The sequence below is a fragment of the Psammomys obesus genome, unplaced genomic scaffold (genome assembly GCF_907164565.1).
Source record: "Psammomys obesus unplaced genomic scaffold, mPsaObe1.curated_primary_1811, whole genome shotgun sequence".
NCBI lineage: Eukaryota > Metazoa > Chordata > Mammalia > Rodentia > Muridae > Psammomys > Psammomys obesus.
The window spans coordinates 6,792,951-6,814,184 of NW_026596039.1; the positions used below are offsets into that span (position 1 = coordinate 6,792,951).

Below are 21,234 nucleotides of genomic sequence, written 5' to 3' on the forward strand. Positions count from 1 at the left end.
TCTTTCTTTCTTTCTTTCTTTCTTTCTTTCTTTCTTTCTTTCTTTCTCTTTCTTTCTTTCCTTTTTTTTTTTTTGAGACAGGGTTTTCTCCGTGTATTTCTGTCCTGGAACTCACTTTGTAGACTAGGCTAGCCTCAAACTCACAGAGATCCAGCCTTCCAGTGCTGACACTAAAAGCATGTGCCACCACTGTTGGCTTTTCTGCTGTTAATGTGCACACAAGTCATATGTGGCTCATGCTAGAATTTCAGGCCTTCTTTAGTACTTCTAGGGGGTAAGATCTGTTACCACCATGCTCCTTGGTGGTGCTAATTCTGCTGGTTCAGTCATATTTTGAGACATGAGTAGTTACTAGATTCCTGTTTCTACTGCAAGAACCAAATAAGTCTTGCTTAGGTCTAGGAAAACTCAGAATGGGTCCCAGCAGGACACTGATTTGGTTGATAATGGAAATGTCAGATCTTCACCGCTTACCACCTCATCTTTTCAGAATTGTTTCCTTTCTAAATTATGAGACTATTGATGTTTTTTTTAAATGAACGTGTAAGTGTGTTTGTATGAGTATATGTCACATATGTGCAGGTGTTCACAGAGGCCAGAAGAAGGTGTTGGATGTCCTAGAGCTGGAATAGGAGGCAGCTGTAAGCAATCCCATGTGGGTGCTAGAAACTGAACTTAGGTCCTTTGGAAAAGCAAGAAATGCTCCTGACTGCTGAGCCAGCTCCTCAGCCCCTGAAACCACTGTTGTAGGAGGCCAGACTTCTGTGAAGTTCCTCAGATTTTGAGAACAGAGAGAAACCACTTATCTTACCTTGTTTTGACTGGGCCACAATCCCTGGGAAAAAAGAAGAAAGACAAAGGATCAGTTCGGCATGAACTTGTTCTGACAGGCCAAGGTATTTGCATGGTCACCTGAGGTCAAGAGTAAGAGAGATGCTAGTGCATGGCGATGGGTGTGTCTCCGCCTCTTTCCTGGATGTAGCCTAAATCACCAAATTGGATTAACTGTGACTGGTTTTTGTCTTACCTTTCTGGCAGGAGTTTTTTCCTTTCTTCCTTTCTCCCTATGATTTACCTTATTGTTAGCTCTGCGTGTGTGTGTGTGTGTGTGTGTGTGTGTGTGTGTGTGCACATCAGAACAATTTCTTGTGTGCATGAGAGTTCAGTTGTTTGTGGAGGCCAGAGGCGACATAGCCCCTGGAGCTGGAGTTATAGAAAACTGTGAGCTGCCTGGTGTAGGTGCTGGGAACAAAACTGTGGTCCTCTACAAGAGCGGTGTGTGCTCTTCACCACGGAGCTATCTCTCCAGCCCTCTATGTAGAGTTTCCAAACTTTTGGGATTTCATGAGTAATGAACACACCTTTGTTGTTCATAGTGGACTCTTGGCTACTCTGACTTTATGCCAAGGAGAAGATATGGAATGAGGCTGGTCAAGTTTTGCCACCAAGATCAGTGGTTCTCAACCTTCCTAACGCTGTGACCCTTTGATACAGTTCCTTACATTGTGATGACCCCTAACCATAAAATTATTTTTGTTGCTACTTCATAACTGCAATTTTGCTACTGTTATGAATCGTAACATAAATGTCTGATATGTAGGATATCTGATATGTGACCCCTGTGAAAATGTTGTTTGACCCCCACAAGAGTTGTGATCCACAGGTTGAGAACCACTGGATTACAGGATTAGAATTTTGAAGTTTCTATTAACCCTGGTGCTTACACAAATGCATATGAAAGATAATAGAAGACTCCACAATGCACCTTCTATAAGTTTGTTCTCTGTGATGGGTTGGGACTTCACAGTGATGTAGCTCTTTTGAGGAGACTCACATCCCTGCAACTAACCCCTCACCTTTTTCTCTGTAAAGTCAACAAAACTCACTTTTCACTAAGCTGGACTTCAGTGGAATTATTACTTTGATCTGCATCAGTGTCCTGCAGGAAGTAGATAGATGTTCACGTCTCTCCAGGAAAAGTTAGCACAACAAATTGGTGCTCAAACATGGGCCTGATAAAATCAAAGGGTTTAGGAGAAACAAATTCATGCTTCTTGCTTTGGGTAGCAAAGTATGCAACTGAGGCTGGGCCATCTGAGGGTGGAGCATTACAGGAGCAATTCCAATATGTCTGTCCCTTCCCCATGTGCAATGGTTGTATGGGCCTTACTACAAGTAGGAAGACATCCTAGGGCTGGACCATCAGAAGGTAGACTGTCCATGGGGGAGATCTTGAGGTGACTGACTGACTTAAGAATTTTATAAAACTCATAAAAATATGAGAGAGAGAGAGAGAGAGAGAGAGAGAGAGAGAGAGAGAAAGAGGCTGAGCATGGTGGTGCACACTTCTAATCTCTCAACACTTGGAAGGCAAGGCACCCAGATCTCTGAAAGTTCATGGCCAGCCTGGTCTACATATTGATTTCTAGGACATCCAGGATACATAATGATACCCTGTCTCAAAAAATGAGAGAGAGAGAGAGAGAGAGAAAGAGAGAGAAAGAGAGAGAAAAAGAGAAATAATTGATTCTCTCCCCCCCCCAAAAAAAAAAAAAAGTGGAGGGAATGACATTTGGTCATCCTTGACTGGTGTGAGAACTGAGTTCAGGGGGCAGTGGTGTTCAAGGGTTTACAACTTATTGGTGGCTGAGTGGGACTCAGGGCTCAGCTGTTTTGCTGCTCAACTTAGTACTGTTTCCAGAAGCCTCCCTCTGGCTTTCAGTATTAGCCTCTGGCTGTGTTGTCTAGCTTTCTCCATTTTCTCTCAGAAAGGCTTCTCCACTCTCGACATCTTGTTCAAGCCCTCCTACCCCTGCTGTCACCCACGCATTTTCTGCAGTGGCACTGCCTCCCCTCCTTGCTTTGAGAGCAGCAGTGCTGTTGTGGTCCCGACCTTCCGTTTCCTATGTGGTTATAGGAAGGCCTGCCCTTGGTGAGAGCCCCTGCACCTGCTTTCTGTTGCTCTCACTTGGTAATGTTGCCTTCCTCTGTGTACCCTCGCCTCTGCCTTCAGTTCTCTTTCCAGCATCTGCTCTAGACCTCTGTTCTATGGATCACCATCTCCTTTAGCGAAAAAACAAAACAAAACAAAACAAAAACATGTTCACCCATTAGCTAGTTCTTATACTCTATTTCTCTTTTATTCCATCTCTTCTGCCTCTCATTTAAATTCCTCTCAGCCACTCTTTATCCCTCCCACCTCCACCCCCATCTGGCATTCACTGCCATCACTCTAATGAAATTGGTATAATCAGCCATGATCTTCATTTTAACAAATTCCACAAGTTAAAATTTAAATATATTTTCATATTGGTGGATTATGTTCAACACCTGCTTTTTGTTGTTGTTTTGAGGCAGGGTTTCATATAGTCTAGGCCGACCTAGAATTTGCTATACAGACCAGGTTGCCCTGAAACTCCTGATCTTCCTGCCACTACCTCCAGAGTTCAGAGTTTAGGTGTTGCTATACCCAGCAAACATTTCATGCTCTTGGTTTCTACAACTCTTTCCTCAGCTTTTTTTTTTTTTTTTTTTTTTTTTTGTTCCTGACGCATCACAAAAATAGTTTCAAAATTTTTCAGGCCTTTATCTGGGTGTGGTGTCTTATGCCTATAACACCAGCACTCCTGAGGCCCAGGCTACACAGTAAGACCCTGTTAAAAAGGAGAAGAAGGAGGGACATTGTGACGGATCTGCAGGTAAATGCACCTTTTGCCAAGCTTGGTGACCTGAGTTTGATTCTAGGCCCCACATAGTGGAAGGAGAAAACCAGTTCCTTCAGGTCGTCCTCTGTCCTCCACACACACACCACCACCTGCATATATATCCTCATCCTCAAACACAAAACAAACAAGTAAATAAAATCATTTTCATGACTTTGGCTTCTCCCAGGGTACCCAGGTGTCAGCCTAACTTGCCTACTTCCTGTTGGATGTTTCAAACAGGCATCCCATGCTGCCCCTTGTACTCAGTGTGTCAGCACTGCAACCGATCTCTCCAAGGACACTCTGAGCTCCTTGAGAAGGTTTTTGTTCATCTTTTCACTCTCTGGAGTCTTACGTATCTGGATCTCACCATGCTCGTTGACCAGTTAAACGGCTTCGTAGACAAATGTTTCGTAGGTCCACTGTATAGAACTTTTCCTCCCAATTTCCTTAACTGGGCTGTGTGTGTGATGTGGTGTGGCGTGGCGTGGCGTGGCGTGGCGTGGCGTGGTGTGGTGTGTGTCTAATTGACCTGAATGTGGTGATTTGCTGAGTCTATCTAGCCTACAAGAAAGCCCATCTGCCTCTGCCTTCTGAGCACAGTGATGACAAGAGTGTGCTACCACACCTGTTTTCAGCAGGGGGAGCAGGGGGTCTAGGGACTGAACTCTTGCATGGTAAACAAACACCTTACTGACGGAGCCATTACCCCAGCCGCACCAGCTTCTTTCAACTATATTCTCACCTAAGATGGCGGCACCACAAGCCTCTCTTTAGTGAGTTTAGCCCTCTGGTCCCCATGCTTCTTTCCAGCAGAGAACAGCTGGAGGCTTCGTTTTTGCCTCTCTTTCTTTGAATTCTAAAATGACAGATGAAGCTGGCTCAAGGCTAATTAGGATTCCAATAACTCTGCTCCCCCCACCCCCACCCCCCGTTCCAGCCTCTTCTCCTGAGCCTTCCCCATGCTGTCAGGCAGACACTCGTGTAAACTCTTACCTTGAAGAAGAAAGATCACCAGGATGAGGCCAGTCAGACCCTTCTGCTCCATGTCAGCTTCTCTCCTTCTCCAGCAGGAGTGTAGAGCGTCCCTTAGCAGCCAGCCAACCAGCCAGCCTGTGCAGCAGCTAGCCTGGCTCCGCCCAGCATCCTTTGAGCTGGGACTCTGGGCAGAGGCAAAACCTGGGGCCCCCACCCGGGGTAAAGTGTGGGATGCAAGGGCCCCAGCAGGGACGAGCATACCTCTGTTTGTTTTTTTTAGGCTTGCAGGGTGGCAGGTGGCAGGGAGTGAGAGTGAAGGCCCTAGATCCCCATTTGAGAACTCCTCACCCCTAGAACCTTTTTGCACAATGGGTTGAAGACTGCCCTGGGCCTTTTCCTTCAGGACAATGATGAATGTCCCCTGCCTGTGGTTCTTGCTAGGACTGGACTTGTTTCTCACTTGACCCCAGAATTCATGGATTTAGGTTTGTGGGGCTGGAGTTCCAAAAGGAAAAGCATCTTAGGGTAGACCTTCATTAAGGGATTTTGTCACTTTTCTTTTGAGACCATCGAAGTGATATCCACCTGGAAGAGAATAAGTGTGCCCATCCCGACAGGGCAGCTAGCTTATTTTTTGGTGCAATACCCTGGGCTATTTCCAGGGTCTCAGACCTCTGTCTCCTTCAGCCAGCCAGTGCATAACAGAAATTCACAGTCCTCCTATGTGACACCCGGCATCAAACACAGTTTTGTCTCTAGGCTGGTGAGCTTCTGACTGTGTCAGTGTGGAAAGTTTCAGATCCCCACAGCCTGTGATAGAAAAAGTCTATTGTCTCCTGGAGAGGCTCAGTTCTACAAGTGACTGGATTATATTGTTAAGAAGAGTCTCATTCTGAGAAGGCTTGCACCATGCAGACACTGCTCCCCAAATCCTTACAGCAAAGGACAGTGAAGGAGACAAGCTCTGAAATATTCCATGCCTGGCGCCATGGGTACTACGTGCTAGATCTAGGATGCAGTTGTATGGCTGAGGGGTCCTAAAGTCCATCTTCCCACTGGCTAGAAGCAGCTTGATGTGTCCCAGACTGCCCTGTGAAGGGTCCTGAGACTGGCCAGAAACTGGGGGAAAGGCTAATATGGCTTGTACAATGGGGCTCATAGCTTCTCTCCGTGGATTTGAAGAGGTGGCTCTTTCTTGTTTGTGAGTAAGCGTAGTTGTGTTGTCAACAGGAAGCCCAGCGTTTTCCTCACTTATTACCACTGATTCAGGAAAGGCTATTCTAAATCTCCTTACACCTCCTGGAAATCAGAATGAATTTCCCTCATATTCTGTGCTCTGCCTCTGCCTCATCCCAAACTCTCTGCTCCAGAAAGAGCAATTTGCACCTGTTTCCGTCTTACTCCACCCCTAACCTACTCTTGCTTTGACATCCTTCTATCATCAAAGGCAGAAGGCAGAGAGGAAGATCTCTTCCAGTTCCTCCCCCACTCTTCCTTTTACTAAATACCCATGAGTCCTTTGGCGGAGAGTAGTGCTCACCCTGGCTGATCAGTCTGTGGTTGTCTGTATTCGTTGGATGAAACTCCTCTGAGAGATGGAGCATAGCGGGCTCCTGGCTGTTCTGCTACTGGCAGTTCTCCCTCAAGGTGAGTGAGGCATCTTCTGATGTGTGGAGAAGGGGCCGGGGAAGGACACTGTCACTGGAAGCAGGTCAACTGGGAAGTGCACCTCAATGCTGGCTTCATTTTATCAGGGAGAGTAAAAGGGCAGAGCTGGGGTATAGGAAGCATTTGGCTTTGATCTACTTCAGTCAAAGCTCACATTGGTCCAAAGGCGTTGGACCAGACATCTGTAGGAAGTGGTTCCATCTTGTGTAAGCCTAGGCCTGAGACTAGAAATGGAAGAAGTTATACCTATTGCACTTTCTAAGGCAAATGTCCTCTTGGAGTAGGATTCTTGGTTATGTGTCTACCCAGAGCCACAGCTCAGAATTCAGGAGCAATCTTTAAGAGAAAAGTTGGCTTCAGCTGAGTGAGGAAGGACAGACAGAGAGTATATTATATTAAAGTTAGTAAGTGCCAACTCTTTCCAGTTTGTTCACTTTCAAAACAGAAAAGTGGGCTGGGTTTATAGCACAGGGGTAGCAGATCTCTAGAAGTGAAAAAACAAACGAACAAACAAACAAACAAACAAAAACCAAAAAAACAAAAACAAAACAAAACAAAAAAAAACAGACCAAACCAACTCCAAAATAACCCTGAAAAGCTTACATCTCAGAAACTCAGCAGTGCCAGGAAAACTGGGTCAACTGGTCACTCTAAGAGCCGTCCCGGCTGCTGGAGATTTCTAGTGGAAATAACTCTAAAGAAGATAGGGCTGTGGGAGGAGGAGAACTGTATGCACCTGTCTTCTCTAGCGTGCTCATCTATACTCCTGCTTCAGAGGCAGGAGCAGCCATTTTGGGGTTTTCTAGAGGATACTCTTGTGTTCACATTGGTGACTAAGTACGAAGCTTAGTGAACACAGACTCCATCTCTGCGGAGGCTGGCGGTAGACATGGCAGTGCCTGAAACACCTCCCTCCCTGACAACACCTGACCTATATGGAGCCTCAGGAACAGATCTGATTGTTTTTTGTTTGTTTGTGGCCCTTTCTCCATGGTACTGAGGCAAGCTAAAAAGACAGGGAAAATTATAGGGACACAGGAAGGACAGGAACCTTTTACCCTAGAAACTAGCTGAAGTCTCTCACTAGCTGAGGTTTGAGGATTTTGGCACAATTAGCATTTTCTGTCAAAGTTGACCACATACTACACTTTTCCTATACGGCTATTTTACAATAAAATAGCAACAAGCCAGGCTTAGTGCCTGAGTGTATATGACTTTGGGGGGAGGGGGCTCATTTCTCTCTAGAACATGTTCTAGAACCCTCACAAATAAGACTACTTACTTTGTTTACAGTGATGATCTCCTGCCTCCCGGCATCCCCAAATCTAAACATTTACTGGCTCAATTGTAATCCTGTCAGATGCCTATACCAACCACTCTGTGAATTCCTTTACGTTTCTTAGAAACTCTGTGGGTAAGAACTTCAACCCTCCCCCCTCCACAAAAAACAACAACAAAACTGTGCATATACAGCTGCTGTAGAGACAATGGTGCGTCTCTCTCTGGGCAGCCATTCTGGAGTGCCGCTTCCCCTTAACATCCATGCTTAAAATCTATATTGAGGTGTCCCCATATTAACATAAATAAACTATATTAAGATAAACTCCAATTTGCTTCATTGCTGGTCATCCTAAAGTTTTCTGTGGTTTTACTTGAGTTGTGTTCCTCAAAGGTTGAAGAAACTCATCAGGCTGCTGCAGGCGATAGTGTCTGTGCCTCTACCCCAGCTGCCGCTGACAGAACTGCCAAACTACGTTTTTTTTTGTTTTGTTTTTGTTTTTTGTTTTTGAGATGGAGTCTCAGTCACTCTGTATAGCCCAGGGCTGTCTTGGAACTTATTAGGTAGCCCAGGTTGGCCTTGCGGTCTCGGGCAGTCTCTTGTCTCAGCCTTTTAAGGGCTGGGATTACAGATGCAAGTCGTTGTGTCAATATATAGACTGCGTATACATGCGTACACACACGCACACACAGTACTGGAAATAGAATCTAGGCCATTGCACATGCCTCTCCCTTTGAGCTATGTTCCCAGCTAATCTTCTTACATGGGGTTTGCCCTGGGGAAACCTGGATCATTTGGGCTGCTGATTTATTGCAGTTTCTCTCTGCCCCAGAGGCCACTGGCCCTGGCAAAGGCCTTCCTAGTGAGCCTCTCAGTACCCTGGCAGATAGCAGGGCAGAGGCAACGGAGAAGGAAGGGATGAGAAGTGGAGGTGAGAGAGTTATGGGCTAGGAAGAGACACTGGACACCTTTAGTATAAAAGGTGCAATTGCCAGGCTAACATCCCTCTGCCTTCTCAGGGCTCTTGGGGAACCCCAGGAGTCTAATGGGGGGTCTGACTCATTTTCAGAAAGGTTCTTGGATCGACCAAGTTTCATAGTTTTCCCTTTTTCCTCCAAATTTCTCAGGATCTGTGGCCTAGTTCGAATTCTGTTGTTGTAATAAAATACTTTGATCAAGAGCAACTTAAGGTAGAAAAGAATTTTTTTTTAAGCTTACACTTCCAGGTCAGTCTGTCATTAAGGGAAGTCAGGACAGAAATTCAGGCAGGAGTGCAGGGAAACCATGGGAGAATGCTCTTTCCCGTTCCTTTGCTTGCTGATGCTTATCTAGCTAGCTTTCTTATACAGCTCAGGCCTGCCTGACCAGGGAATGGTGTCATCCACAGTTGTCTGGGCTCTCCTGACTCAGTTAAGGCAATCAAGGCAATCCCTTGTGGACAAGCCCGCAGGGCAATCTGAAGCAGGCGATTCTTCATTTAGAGACTCTTTTCTCAGCTGACACTAGGGTGAGTTGAACTGACAATTAAAGCTAATTTGAACAATCCGTTTTCTGCTTGGACTACAGCCTCATGGCCTTCACGGCCCAGCAGTTCCTAGAGAACGTGAAGTCCCCCTCAGGTGGCTTCTGCCTCCTTCACTAGGAATCATAACCCTTACTAGACAAGGGCTCCATAAGCATGCGCTTCGGCAGAATGATGGGTCGGCTACATACCAGAGAGCTGCCTCTGACAATGGTATTTTCCCTCTTAGGGAGCCCTTTCAAGATAACAGTGACTGAACACGAAGACCAAGTATTTCTTACTTGCAATACCAGCATTGTACTTCTAGAGGGAACAGTGGAAGAACGGTTTGCAAAAAATAAAACACTGAAATTGGGAAAAGGCATCCTGGACCCACGAGGAGTGTATACGTGTAATGGGACAGATGACCTGAAGAATACGGTGTCTACCATACAAGTCCATTACCGAAGTATGTGCCTCCTGGACCCAAAGGGAGGAAATCATGGGCCCTCCGCATATGAGAATACTCAGGCTTAAAGCAGAGTGTGGTCAACCAATTTATTCTCTAAACGAACCAAAGGCGCTCGTGGTGGTATGAACCAGATTGGTGAGGGAGTGCTTCAGAATGGGAGAGAGTTTGACTAAGTAAGACAGAACAGCAGGGGCTGGCTTGTTACTGCTGGCTTGGAGAGGGGCTTGGTCCACTTCTCAGCTAAAGTCCCCCAAAGCTGAAGTTATGTCATATTTCTCTTCAGCAATTCCTCGGGAAAAGGGTGGAGATGGAAGGAGGAAGGCCATGACCTTCTCACTGACGTGTGAGTCTTGGAATGGGGAGCCTAGGGTCTTCCTAGGATCAGAGACCTTGAAAACTCTCTTCCTCCTCTTCCCAACAGTGTGCCAGAACTGTGTGGAGCTGAAGTCAGCCACTCTGGCTGGCATCATCGTCACTGACCTCATCATCACTCTGTTCCTGGCTTTGGGAGTCTACTGTTTTGAAGGACATGAGACTGGAAGGCTCTCTGGGGGTTAGTGGAAGGGCTGTGTGTGTGTGTGTGTGTGTGTGTGTGTGTGTGTGTGTGTGTGAATGAATTCATGAACTGGCTGAGAGACGGGGATGGTGGTAGGGCTGGCTCCATCTGGGAGTTTCTCTGACGATGTTTTAGGAACTCATACCGCAGGATGCTGGGAGAACATGTGTGCCGGTGGTGCTCATGCAGACTTCTGAGGGTGAAGGCCGGTGTGACCGGTTCCCGATACCCCTGCAATGTTCTTAGGTCTCTTAGCGCATACTCTCCAGCGCCTAATGACTCTCTTTTCTTGCTTCTAGCTGCTGACTTTCAAGCCCTGTTGAAGAATGAGCAGCTGTATCAGGTAAGCCCTAAGGGAGGAGACAAGAATGGGAGAAAGGAGTAAGGACTAAGAGACCTGACAGTAGGGGTCGTGAGATGTCTGGCAAATCCTGGGGTGGGGGTGGGGTGATGGCTCATCCCTGGATGTCTGGCGAAGTCAGGCATGGGTGCTGAGAAGGGTTCAGAGGTGACTCGGGTCGTGCTTCTTTCTCATCTCAGCCTCTTCGGGATCGCGATGATGCTCAGTACAGCCGTCTTGGAGGGAATTGGTCCCGGCACAAATGATCTTGAGAATGAGCTCCGCAGAGTGTCCTATCAACCGTGCCCTCCCTCCGTGCTCAATAAAGATGTGTTCTTTCAGTCAGCAGGCTCCTGTGTTTTCAAAGGCATGGGTTGGGAGTTTTAGCTTGACTGGGATCTTGCCCACCTGTGCTCTCCCTTCGGCGTTTCCTTTCCTCAGTCCCAGAGGAGCCGCACGATCGGCAGCTTCCTGTCCATCCTGGCCTGGTGTTTCTAACCCTGTGGGTTTCCTGTGGGGAGGATCAACCCAGCGACTCCCCTTCAGCCGCGGGTTGGTTCCAGTCCCTATCATAACAACTCTTTTGGGTTTTGCTGCCTTACCACAGCTGAGGGTAGGCTTCCGCGTTAGAAGCTGAGCCGCAAAGCAAGTTTCCATGACGTCATGAACGGGGGTGGTAGAGCACCAAAGAGTGTTGGGACTCTGTGGGGGGCTGGGGGTGGGAATGGGAGGGGGGTTGGGGCGCAGGAGGGGAAGAGGGAGAGAGAGCTGTTAAGAATTCTCTTTTCACCATGTGGATTGAACTGAGGCCACTAGGCTTGCAAAGCAAGCACCTTTACCCACTGAGCTATCTTGCCAGCCCCGCTCCCGAAATTAATTCAAAATAAAGAACATAACGAATTGAAGCAGTTTCTGGCAGTGCTTGCCTGTCTTGCACTGTGCAAATTCCTTCAGCTTTGGTCCCGAACACACAGCGTTTGCTCTAGGCCCTTGTCCACCGTCAGGTCACCCAACACTAACAAACATTGCCTAAACCACCTTGGCTCAGGCTTGAGACTCCTCTGTGCTCTGAACTGCACGTGCTCTCCAGGCTCGTGTGCAAGTAGAGTTTCCTGCATCTGTAGAAACACAATGGTTTCATGTGAAAACAAAGACTTCTACCATTTTCCCGCCATCACCCCTCAGCATATAAATATTAAATTAGCACATCTTGGTACTGTGTTAGGATGCTTGACTTTCAAATTACTTTGAGTTGCTGGCTGAGTTTCAAAAACAAAAGTTAAATGCATTTTGGCTTGAGATCAGGATGGAATTTCCAACAAATTTTGAAATGACCCTAAGCATATTTGCTATTTTGTAGTACGTATTTATGTAAAGCAATATTCTCAGCATTGACAATAATACAATTTTAAAAAATTAGAGACTGAGATTTAGGTAGCCCAGGGTAGCCTCAAACATATTAGGTAGCTAAGGATGACCTGCAGCTTTCGCTTTTACAGTGTTGAGATTACAGGCACTGTAACATCACAACATTGCGGATGAAACACAGGACCTCAAGCACAGTAGGCAAGCAGTCTATCAACTGAGTTACTTTCCCAACCCTAAAAAATAAAAAATATTGATCAACTCTAAAAAAACATTGACGATGCTATCTATTGTTTGATTTAAAATATTCAGCAAAGGTTTAGTTGTTTTTGTTTTTCTGAGACAAGTCTCATTATGTAGCCCTGGAACTTGCTCTGTTGCCCAGGCTGGCCTTGAACTCACAGAGATCCGCCTGCCTCTGCCTCCCAATCTTTACTCTCTTCTGGGGTTAAAGAAATGCTCCACTACCACCTGGCTCAAGATTTAGCTCTTTTTTTCACATATAAACAATTATATTCACCTTTCATCTTAACATAAAGATGTATCTTTATTTTTAATTATGTGTGTCTGTGAGTGTACCAGCAGAGGCCAGAATAGAGTGTCAGATCTCCCAGAGCTGGAGTTGTAGGGGCTTGTGATTTGCTTGGAGAGGATGCTGGGAACCAAACTCAGCACTTCTGTAAGAACAGTAAGTTCTTAATCACTGACCCAGCTCTCTAGCCCCTCATCTTTCACCTCTAATGAATGGCAACACACACACACACACACACACACACACACACACACACACACACATGCACACACACATACTACACCATGGAATTGTTTTAACTTTTATAATTAAAAAATATTTGCACATCACACACACACACAGGTCAGAGCACAACTTTAGAGGCTGATTTTTTTTTCCTTTTATCATGTGGGTTCTGTCTTTGGAAATGGCAGTATACGCCTTTACAAGCTGAGCCATCCTGCTGACTCCAAGAACTGTTTTAAAATAAAAAGTTTATAATTTATTGTCAGTAAATATTTGATTTGTGTACCTATTTTATATACCTATTTACTCAGGGTCATGTGAAAATTTCTTAAGCAAAAAGGCACCTTGAGTAGAAAAAAAAAAAAAAGTAAGAAACCCTGAAATATTCTCCTTATTATATTATGTTATTCAAGGGATGTGTTAGTTTAATCAAGGCTGGAAAATTTATTGACCTTAAGGCTGTCCACTGTTATGGACGTGTACATTTGTGCCTCTCCAATTAATGTATTTTTATTTTTATTTTTTTTCGGAGACAAGCTGTCTTTAAATATAGCCCTGGCTGGTTTGGAACTTGCCACGTGGTCTAGGCTGCCTTTAAACTTGCAGCAATCTTCCTGTCTCTCCCTCCCAAGTACTGAGATTGCTGGAGTGTATTGTCTTACTGAGCCTTAGTTCACCTTTTGTTCTCCCCCAGTTCATCTCTTGATGGTATTAGCAGGTGGAGCCTCTGGAAAAAGACTAGATTCTGAGGACAGATGCTTCCCAGATGGGATTGGTGTCTTTACTTAAGTGGCTTCTGAGCAGGCTCTTGTCTCTTCTGCCATGGAACCTTCATCTCTTTCCAGTGCCTTCTATTATGAAGTTGGAGCAACTATTTCCAGCCCTGATGTCTGGAAAGCTTCTTCCCTATCCTTTCAGGCACTCTTTCTGTGTTTTGAGTGTGCTGCTCAGTCTTCACCTGAAGACGGGAGGGGCTCCTCTTCAGATCTTTAGATGCCTGTGTTCTAAAACATTTCAAGCCTTGCTCCCTTACTCTGCCTCTTACTTCACGGAGGTCTCTGGGCTCTGCCTTGGTTCTCCCTCCCTGTGTCACAGCAGGGAGGCTCTTTCTTAGGGTTCACTTTGTTTTCAATCTCAGGACATACTATTGCCCAGCTTCTTATGCCTTACTGTTGTAATCTGTCTCTAGCAGGAGGGCAAATTCAATTCTTCTTACTCACTGTCATCTTTCCTTTAGCCTACATTCTCCTTTCCATTCTGTCTCCCCTACATCTTGTTCCTACTGTGATCCTCTGGTCCTCCTGTAAGGTGAGGGGCATTCCTCCTGTCCTCTGAATCCCACTTAATCTACGGCCTGATAACCTTATGAACTGATGTTCTCTGAAAAAGCTGCATCTGTGCTGAAGATTCTACAGACTGACTAGAGCTCCGTGGTTGTGGAGAGTTTGAATGTTGCAGAGCTAGGGCCACAGTTATCTTGGGCCATCAATGGCCTAGTAGCTTCTACCAACCTCAGCACTGAGACCATCATCAGACTGGATCTGAAATCCAGAGTTTCCTTTGTTGCAACTTGCCTATCTGTTGTTCCCAGCAACACATTTGATAAATGCATTCACTTAGGAGTTTATTTTGTTTTATGACCACAGAGAAATAACAATAACTGCCATGGGGCTGGGGAGATGGCTTGGCAGATAAGAGTGCTTGCTCTGTGAGCATGAGAACCTGAGTTCAAATCCCCACTACCCATTTGGAAAGCTAAGAGTGGCTATGGCAGAGACAGGTGGATCCCAAGAGCTGTCTAGCCATCCCGTCTTAAGGTAGTTAGAGAGCAGGTAGGAAAGGAAGACACTGATGTCCTGCTCTGATGCAGGGACACAGCCACCTGCACAGTTTCTGTAGTGGAACATGACATGTAGGACAACCTAGATCAGAGTTCAAGGGTATGGCACTCATATTTGGCTTGGGATAAATGATTTCTCTGTTACTTTTTTTTAAAGATTTTTTAAATTTGTGTTTTTATGTGGGTTTTTATGTAGGTGCTAAAGGAGGCAAAAGAGAATTTCAGTCCTCTGGAGCAAATTACAGGCAGTTGTGAGTGGCCTCGTATGGATGCTGGGATAGGATTCAGATACAGAACAGTAAGTAGTCTTACCTGCTGAGCCATCTCTCCAGCTCCTCCACTCCCTTTTTGTTTTTAAAAACTGTGTGTGTGTGTGTGTGTGTGTGTGTGTGTGTATGTGTGTGCGCATGCGCGCGCGCCCGTGCATGGACACCTGAGCACACACTTCATGGTGCACATGTGGAGGTCATGTGAGGCTTGACGTTATGTTTTAAATTTAAATTACTGTGTTAACCTGTGAGCCCCAATTACCCAAGGACAGATTGCTTCCTGGAGTGCTGAGGGCTGTAGTTCATGTACGATAACAAGGCAAGAGTTTTTGCTTCCGTAAACAAGCTTGGCTGCTCCAACTGCTTAGGACATGCTTGATCACACACAGGCGGGAGGTATGCAGGCAGGAAGTACATCAGGATGTATACTCGTCCCTGATTGTATGAGTGTGTGCAGTAGCCTTGTGGGTTTTGTCTTTTTAAGTTCCTACTAATGTAGTTTGGGATTAACTCTGGGAATCTTGGGTATGGACCTGGCCACTATCCATGGACCTGGCCAGTATTTAATACAGCTTGCTTCAGATTTGGCTCAAACATTGTGGTAATGATAATTTTATTCTCACCTGGTAGGATTAACATTTTCTGGAGGCCTCAGTGAGATCAAATCACTCATCCAAGTTCTAAAGCCTGACCCTTACTCTGGGACTCTTGGGCTGAAAGGCCACCTCAGGAAGTGTCTACCTTGAGATGTTCCAAGGCTTGAATTATCAGTTTCCTGGTCTATTAAAGTGGACTACAGTGCTGAGAAAAGCAGCAAGAGTCTATGGAGGCCTCCCTGGTGAATCAAATTAATTTTCTGTGACATCTGGTTCTGTCTGGATCTGACCTGGGAGGAGGAGGGGTTCTTTCTGTGGGACCCAAATACTCTTTTGTCCAGGGCAAAAGTGAGACGTCACACCTGCCAACCTGGGGTTCTTGATCTGGTTTTGTGTCATGTCTATTTTGTCTTTTAATAAATTCTGTTGTAAACATGGGAGCCAACACAGAAATGGATCAGGCTCAGTCGAATGTATGAATGATGGTAGCCACCAAATGTTTAGTTTCTGATTTGTCCCCTTTGAGCGCATGAACTTTCTGTTTTTGTGTTTATTAGTTTCATTTCCACTGTCTTTGTTTTTGTACTTTCTGTGTGTATTAGTTTTTTGTTGTTTATTTGTCTCTGCTACCGCCAGCCACCAGCCTCTGCTGCTGCTATGGCTGCCTCAATGGACAGCACTCAGAATTTCTTATTTCTGAGCCTTCTTGTCATGGGATTCAGTTTTGTAGGTTTTTCCTCCCTACCCAAAGCTCCCTGGAAATAATGACTCATGAGATTCAATTATTATTTTTCAATAATAAAATAGGCCATAAAGCTAGGCTCTTCTCCGACTAGCTCATAACTTAAACTAGCCCATTTATATTAATTTACATTCTGCTGCTTGGCTGGTTATCTGGGCTCAGGTACCATGTGTCTATTCTCTTCACATCTTGCCATATGAATCTCACAAACTTGGCTTTATCCCAGAATCCCTTCTGCCTCCCAGATATCCTATCTATTTCCTGCCTTAGCTGTAGGCCACAGGTTTTTTTATTGACAGGTGTTGTATTCATACAATGTACAAGAGATCCCTTCTATACAGTTTATCAGGGATTCAAGTACCTTTGGGTGTAGATAATATTAAATTTTTTTATGCTGCTCTATTTTATTGAAAAGCTGGATCTAGAGTTGGGTTATGGCTTGCCTTTCTTGAGACCCAAGCACGGTTATTTACATTTCCTCTCTGTCCTATGTCAGGTAAGCTACCTGATTTTGTGATGCTAGAAAAAAGAGAACAAAGCAGAACAGCCCAAAATTAGACTAAAACTTTTTGCTAGGATTCAAAGCTTATGTCAAGATCAGTAAGACTATCATGTGAACTTTCTGTACCTCAATATTTGTAAGTTTATTGGGTACAGTTAAAAATCTATAACAAAAAGTTAACTTAAAACTCATAACACAGGGACTTGATAGTTAAAAATGTATCCATAGGCAATCTTAAAGGATAACCATGCTGTATGATGACATGTTGGGTATAAGCAACATGTAGCTTACTGCCATCTTAACTGCTGTCTTCCATTAGGATGGGTAGCCACATGTCTGGCAGCCACAATTCGCTACAGTTGGAGAGGGTGAAGGACATGTGACTTCACCACCATCTTAATGAAAGGTGACCACTTTTATAAATCAACCAGGGAGGCATCAATAGATATTTGGGGTTAGGATGGATTTTTTTGTATGCTAATTCTTGTCCTAAAAATAAAGTAATAGAAACATGGCTTCTTATAAAAGATAGGATTTTAAAACAATACTTGCTTAGTAAGGTATTAAAGCTGCACCTCCATGTGTTCTGTATACAAGAATGTAACTCCTGCTGGCAGCTGAACCTTGTAATGTAAGAGACACGTAGGTGTATTGGTTTTAAAGACATGGAGGGGTCATGGAGAGTTATAATTTATCCTTCTCTGATCTCTGATAGTGTTAATGGCTAACTGTAGCTTTGTCATTTTGGCAGCAGCAGGCAACCAGCTCCTTCCCCAAGACTGCAGCTACCTTGTTAGCTCATTTCGTCTATACAAATCAGAGCTTGCTTTTTCTAGAGTTCCTAGGTCTTCTGAAAAAGACAGATAGGGGTGGGAGCAGCCGGGTTGAAAGGATGGTGGGCTTCTCCTCTCCCCATCATGACTTGTGCCCATCCCCTCATATCGGTGTACCCATCATGACTTGTGCCCATCCCCTCATATCGGTGTACTCTGAAAAGGGGGAGTCATCTGGCAAGAATGTCAAATTGCCAGCTGTGTTCAAAGCCCCCATTCGGCCGGATATTGAGAACTTTGTTCACACCAACTTGAGGAAAAACAACAGACAGCCCCGTGCTGTCAGTGAATTGGCAGGTCGCCAGACCAGTGCTGAGTCTTGGGGTACTGGCAGAGCTGTGGCTTGAATTCCCAGAGTTTGAGGTGGTGGGACCCACTGTTCTGGCCAGGGTGCCTTTGGAAATACGTGTCATGGGAGCTGCATGTTTTCGTCAGCCAAAACCTGGCATCGTTGCCACCGCAGAGTGAACACAACCCAAAAGCTATAAGCCATCTGTTCTGGCTGCCTCAGCCTTACCAGCTTTGGTAATGTCTAAGGTCATTGAATTGAGGAAGTTCCTGAGCTGCCTTTGGTGGCTGAAGATAAGGTTGTAGGTTACAAGAAGACTAAGGAGGCTGTTCATCTGCTTAAGAAACTTAAAGCTTGGAATGATATCAAAAAGGTCTATAGCTCTCAGAGAAAGAGAGCTGGCAAGGGCAAAACGAGAAACCAACGGCGCATCCAGTGCAGGAGATCCTGCCTCAGCTATAACGAAGACAATGGTATTATCAGGGCCTTCAGAAACATCTCTGGTATTCCTCTGCTTCTCTGCTTACTGTAAGCACGTTGAACATTTTGAAACTCGCTCCTGGTGGGCATTGTGGGACGTTCCTACATTTGGACTGAAAGCGCTTTCCAGAGGTTAGACAAGTTGTGGTGGCTTCCCTCAAGAATAACCACAACCTTCCCATGCACAAGGTGATGAACACAGACCTTAGCAGGATCTCGAAAAGCACAGAAATCCAAAGAGCTCTCCGAGCACCACGCAAGAAGATTCAGCCTAGAGTCTTGAAGAAGAATCCACTGAAGAACCTGAGAATCATGTTGAAGCTTAACCCTTACGCAAAGACTATGTGCAGGAATACTGTTCGTCGCCAGGCTAGAAATCACAAACTCCAGTGAAAAAACTGGATGCAGCAGCAGCAGCAACAGCACTGGAAGCCACGTCTGAGAAGGCTGTGGCAGAGAAGGGGGTTGCGGGCAAGAAAGAAAAGAAGCCTGTGGACTTCAAGAAGCTGAAGAAGCCTGCACGAAAGAAGGCTGCCCCAGTCAAGGAGCCGGCAGCTGAGAAGAAACTAACTTCAGAAGAGAAAAGCCTGCTGCATAAACTATTAAAATTTGAATCATTCCATAGAACAAATAGAGACAGGTCTGTTTGAATAAAAACCTAATCAAAGATGCAGGGAGGAAAAAAAAGGCAGATAGGTTTGCTTTGCTAACAGGTTTCATATTAAAGAATAATAGGTTTCAGATGTAACTTTTTAATATTCCTTTATTTAAAAGAGCTTCCTTTGCATTGAGTGCTCTCAGTAATCAACTACCTGTGTCTCACAGGTAATGATTACATAGAAAGAAAGGGTTTCAATAAGTTCTGAAGGTCTGAGGAAGTTATTTAAGGTATATAAAAGTAAATGTTTCAGATTTCATTTCTGCTTGCTAGGCTATTGTCATACTAAGATTTCAAAAGTTCAGAGTTTTAACATTGATCAGTGGAGTGCTGATAAGCTGGTAAAGCATTGACTGCTATTATCAGTCACAAGCTCAAGGTTTTAAATATCCTTTGGTTGTCTTCCAAGTACAGACTTAAAGGCACTTCTCATCAGGAAAAAAAAAAAAACAAAACATCTTTGTCCAATCTATATACCTATTCCCCTGGACAGAGAAAAGAATATTCAAGCTTTTAAACCAAAAGGCATAGCTTTCTTTATGACTCAAAGACACGTCTATTCTATCTGTTTTACGAATACCTGTTAGCTGCTTTTTCTGCAATGTGGATTTTAGTGAAGATTACAAACATTGGTAAACTTCTGTCCCAGCAGATTTACACTTGGCTAACAGATACCATCCAGGAAACAGCTGTGGACTACCTGCTCCCAATGGCTGAGCCCAGACTTGCTGACAGTTGATGTGACCCAGTCCACGTGAAGTGATTGCTTCCTGTCTCTTCAGCTGAATGCCCCGTTGCCTGAAACCCCTCCTGGCTTTGGCTAACATTCCAGGCTTCCTACTCCCTGACAAAAATGTCCTTTTTTCAGCAGCAAGTAATTACAAAAGCGAATACATCACTCCTTATCTTCAACAAAAGGCTGGAATGTTAGGTCAAAAGAACTCTGTGGTAAAAGGGACAAAATGGTTACCTATAATGCCTATTGGCATACCAGGAAAGGTACCTGCTAAAACCAAATAGACCAAGATCTATCAACAGGCAGATTCATCAACTGAAATAGTTCTAAAAGATGGCAGGACACTCAACTTGCTCTATGTAAAATAAGGAGGTTATTGTATAGTTTTAAGAAAAAAATATTGTTTCTATACACCACTTAGGAATCGTTAGATATAATCTAGCTGTACTCAAAACAAATTATAGAAAAAAGCCAAGATGAGATAAATGACTGGTTCCCATCCTCATTTTTGGGCTCCTCCTAGAGAGTAACTCTGATGTCAGCCATAGAAGGACCTTTGGCCCTTCTGATTTTGCTAGTTACTAACAGCATTGAATCATTAATGCCTTAACTAGATACATAAATTCCTGTCTGGGTGCCATTAAGCTGATGGCTATTGGATCCTAATATGAACAGGTACCCACCACAGAGTCAAGTATTTGACTCACAATACAATTCAAGGGGAGAATGTGATGGCTAATGTTATGTTTTAAGTTTCAATTACTATGTTGAAGAGGTCTATCTATAAATCAAAAAATGCCTCTAACCTGTAAGTCCCACTTACCCAAGGACAGATAACTTCCTGGAATGCTGGGGGCTGCTGTTTATGTAAGATAACAAGCCATGTGTTTTGGCTTCTGTAAACAAGCTTGGTTGCCCAAAATGTACAGGGTATGCTTCATCACACATAGGCAAGAGGAAGTACATCAGAATATATACTTTTCCCTGATTAGATGAAAGTAAGAAGTAGGTAGACTTATGGGTTTCACCTTCATAAGTCCTGACTTATAAAGGTCCATTCTCTGGGAATTCTCTGTGTGGACCTGGCTAGTATCTATGGACATGACTGGTATTTAATTAAAGCTTGCTTCAGATTTGGCTCAAAAACTGTGGTAGTGGTTTTATTCTCTTCAGGTGGGATTAGCAGTCAGAGGACATTATGCAAGTTGGTTTTCTCTTACCATTTAGGTTCTGAGGATCAAACTAAGGTTTTCAGGCTTGGTGGTAAGCATCTTCACCTGTTAAGCCATTGTGCTGGCTTCAGAATAAAGTGTCTGCTATTCTATTTGGAGCAAGAGCTGTGTTTTGCACTGACACCTCCTTGTTTTCCTCAACACAGTATCTGCCTTCATCTTGTATTACTTTGTCTTCAACCCAGGTAGATAAAACTGACTTTGAATTTCAGTTCCATTTCCAACCCCTCCATCTTTCCAGAGACATATGGTAGGAGGAGGAGCATTGCTTATGCCACAGTCATAGTGGGGATGTGTCAAGAGTGCTGGAGTTAGAGCAGGGCACAGCAGTGCACACTTTTAATCTCAACACTTGAGCAGCAGAGGCACAGGCAGGAGGATCTCTGCGAGTTTGAGGACAATCTGATAAACATAGTGAGTTTCTGGTCTACATAGTA

The 21,234-nt window shown here is 44.6% G+C and overlaps 2 protein-coding genes and 1 pseudogene across 2 annotated transcripts in view; 2 read left to right on the forward strand and 1 right to left on the reverse strand.

The window, feature by feature from the left end:
* Positions 1-4,752, reverse strand: part of LOC129687684 (T-cell surface glycoprotein CD3 gamma chain) — a 9,555-nt gene extending 4,803 nt beyond the window's left edge. Inside the window, exons 1-2 of the mRNA XM_055622214.1 lie at positions 4,701-4,752; positions 812-835 (exon numbers count right to left, since the gene is read on the reverse strand). Coding sequence (XP_055478189.1) covers positions 812-835; positions 4,701-4,752 — 76 coding nt within the window. The remainder of the gene's footprint in view (positions 1-811; positions 836-4,700) is intronic.
* Positions 4,753-6,235: 1,483 nt separating this feature from the next.
* Positions 6,236-10,826, forward strand: LOC129687712 (T-cell surface glycoprotein CD3 delta chain). Its single transcript, XM_055622264.1, has 5 exons — positions 6,236-6,329; positions 9,381-9,599; positions 10,024-10,155; positions 10,458-10,501; positions 10,699-10,826. Exons 1-5 carry the CDS (start codon positions 6,278-6,280, stop codon positions 10,762-10,764), a joined length of 513 nt encoding a protein of 170 aa, XP_055478239.1. The 5' UTR covers positions 6,236-6,277; the 3' UTR covers positions 10,765-10,826.
* Positions 10,827-17,524: 6,698 nt separating this feature from the next.
* Positions 17,525-18,821, forward strand: LOC129687580 (60S ribosomal protein L4-like; annotated as a pseudogene).
* Positions 18,822-21,234: the final 2,413 nt, after the last annotated feature.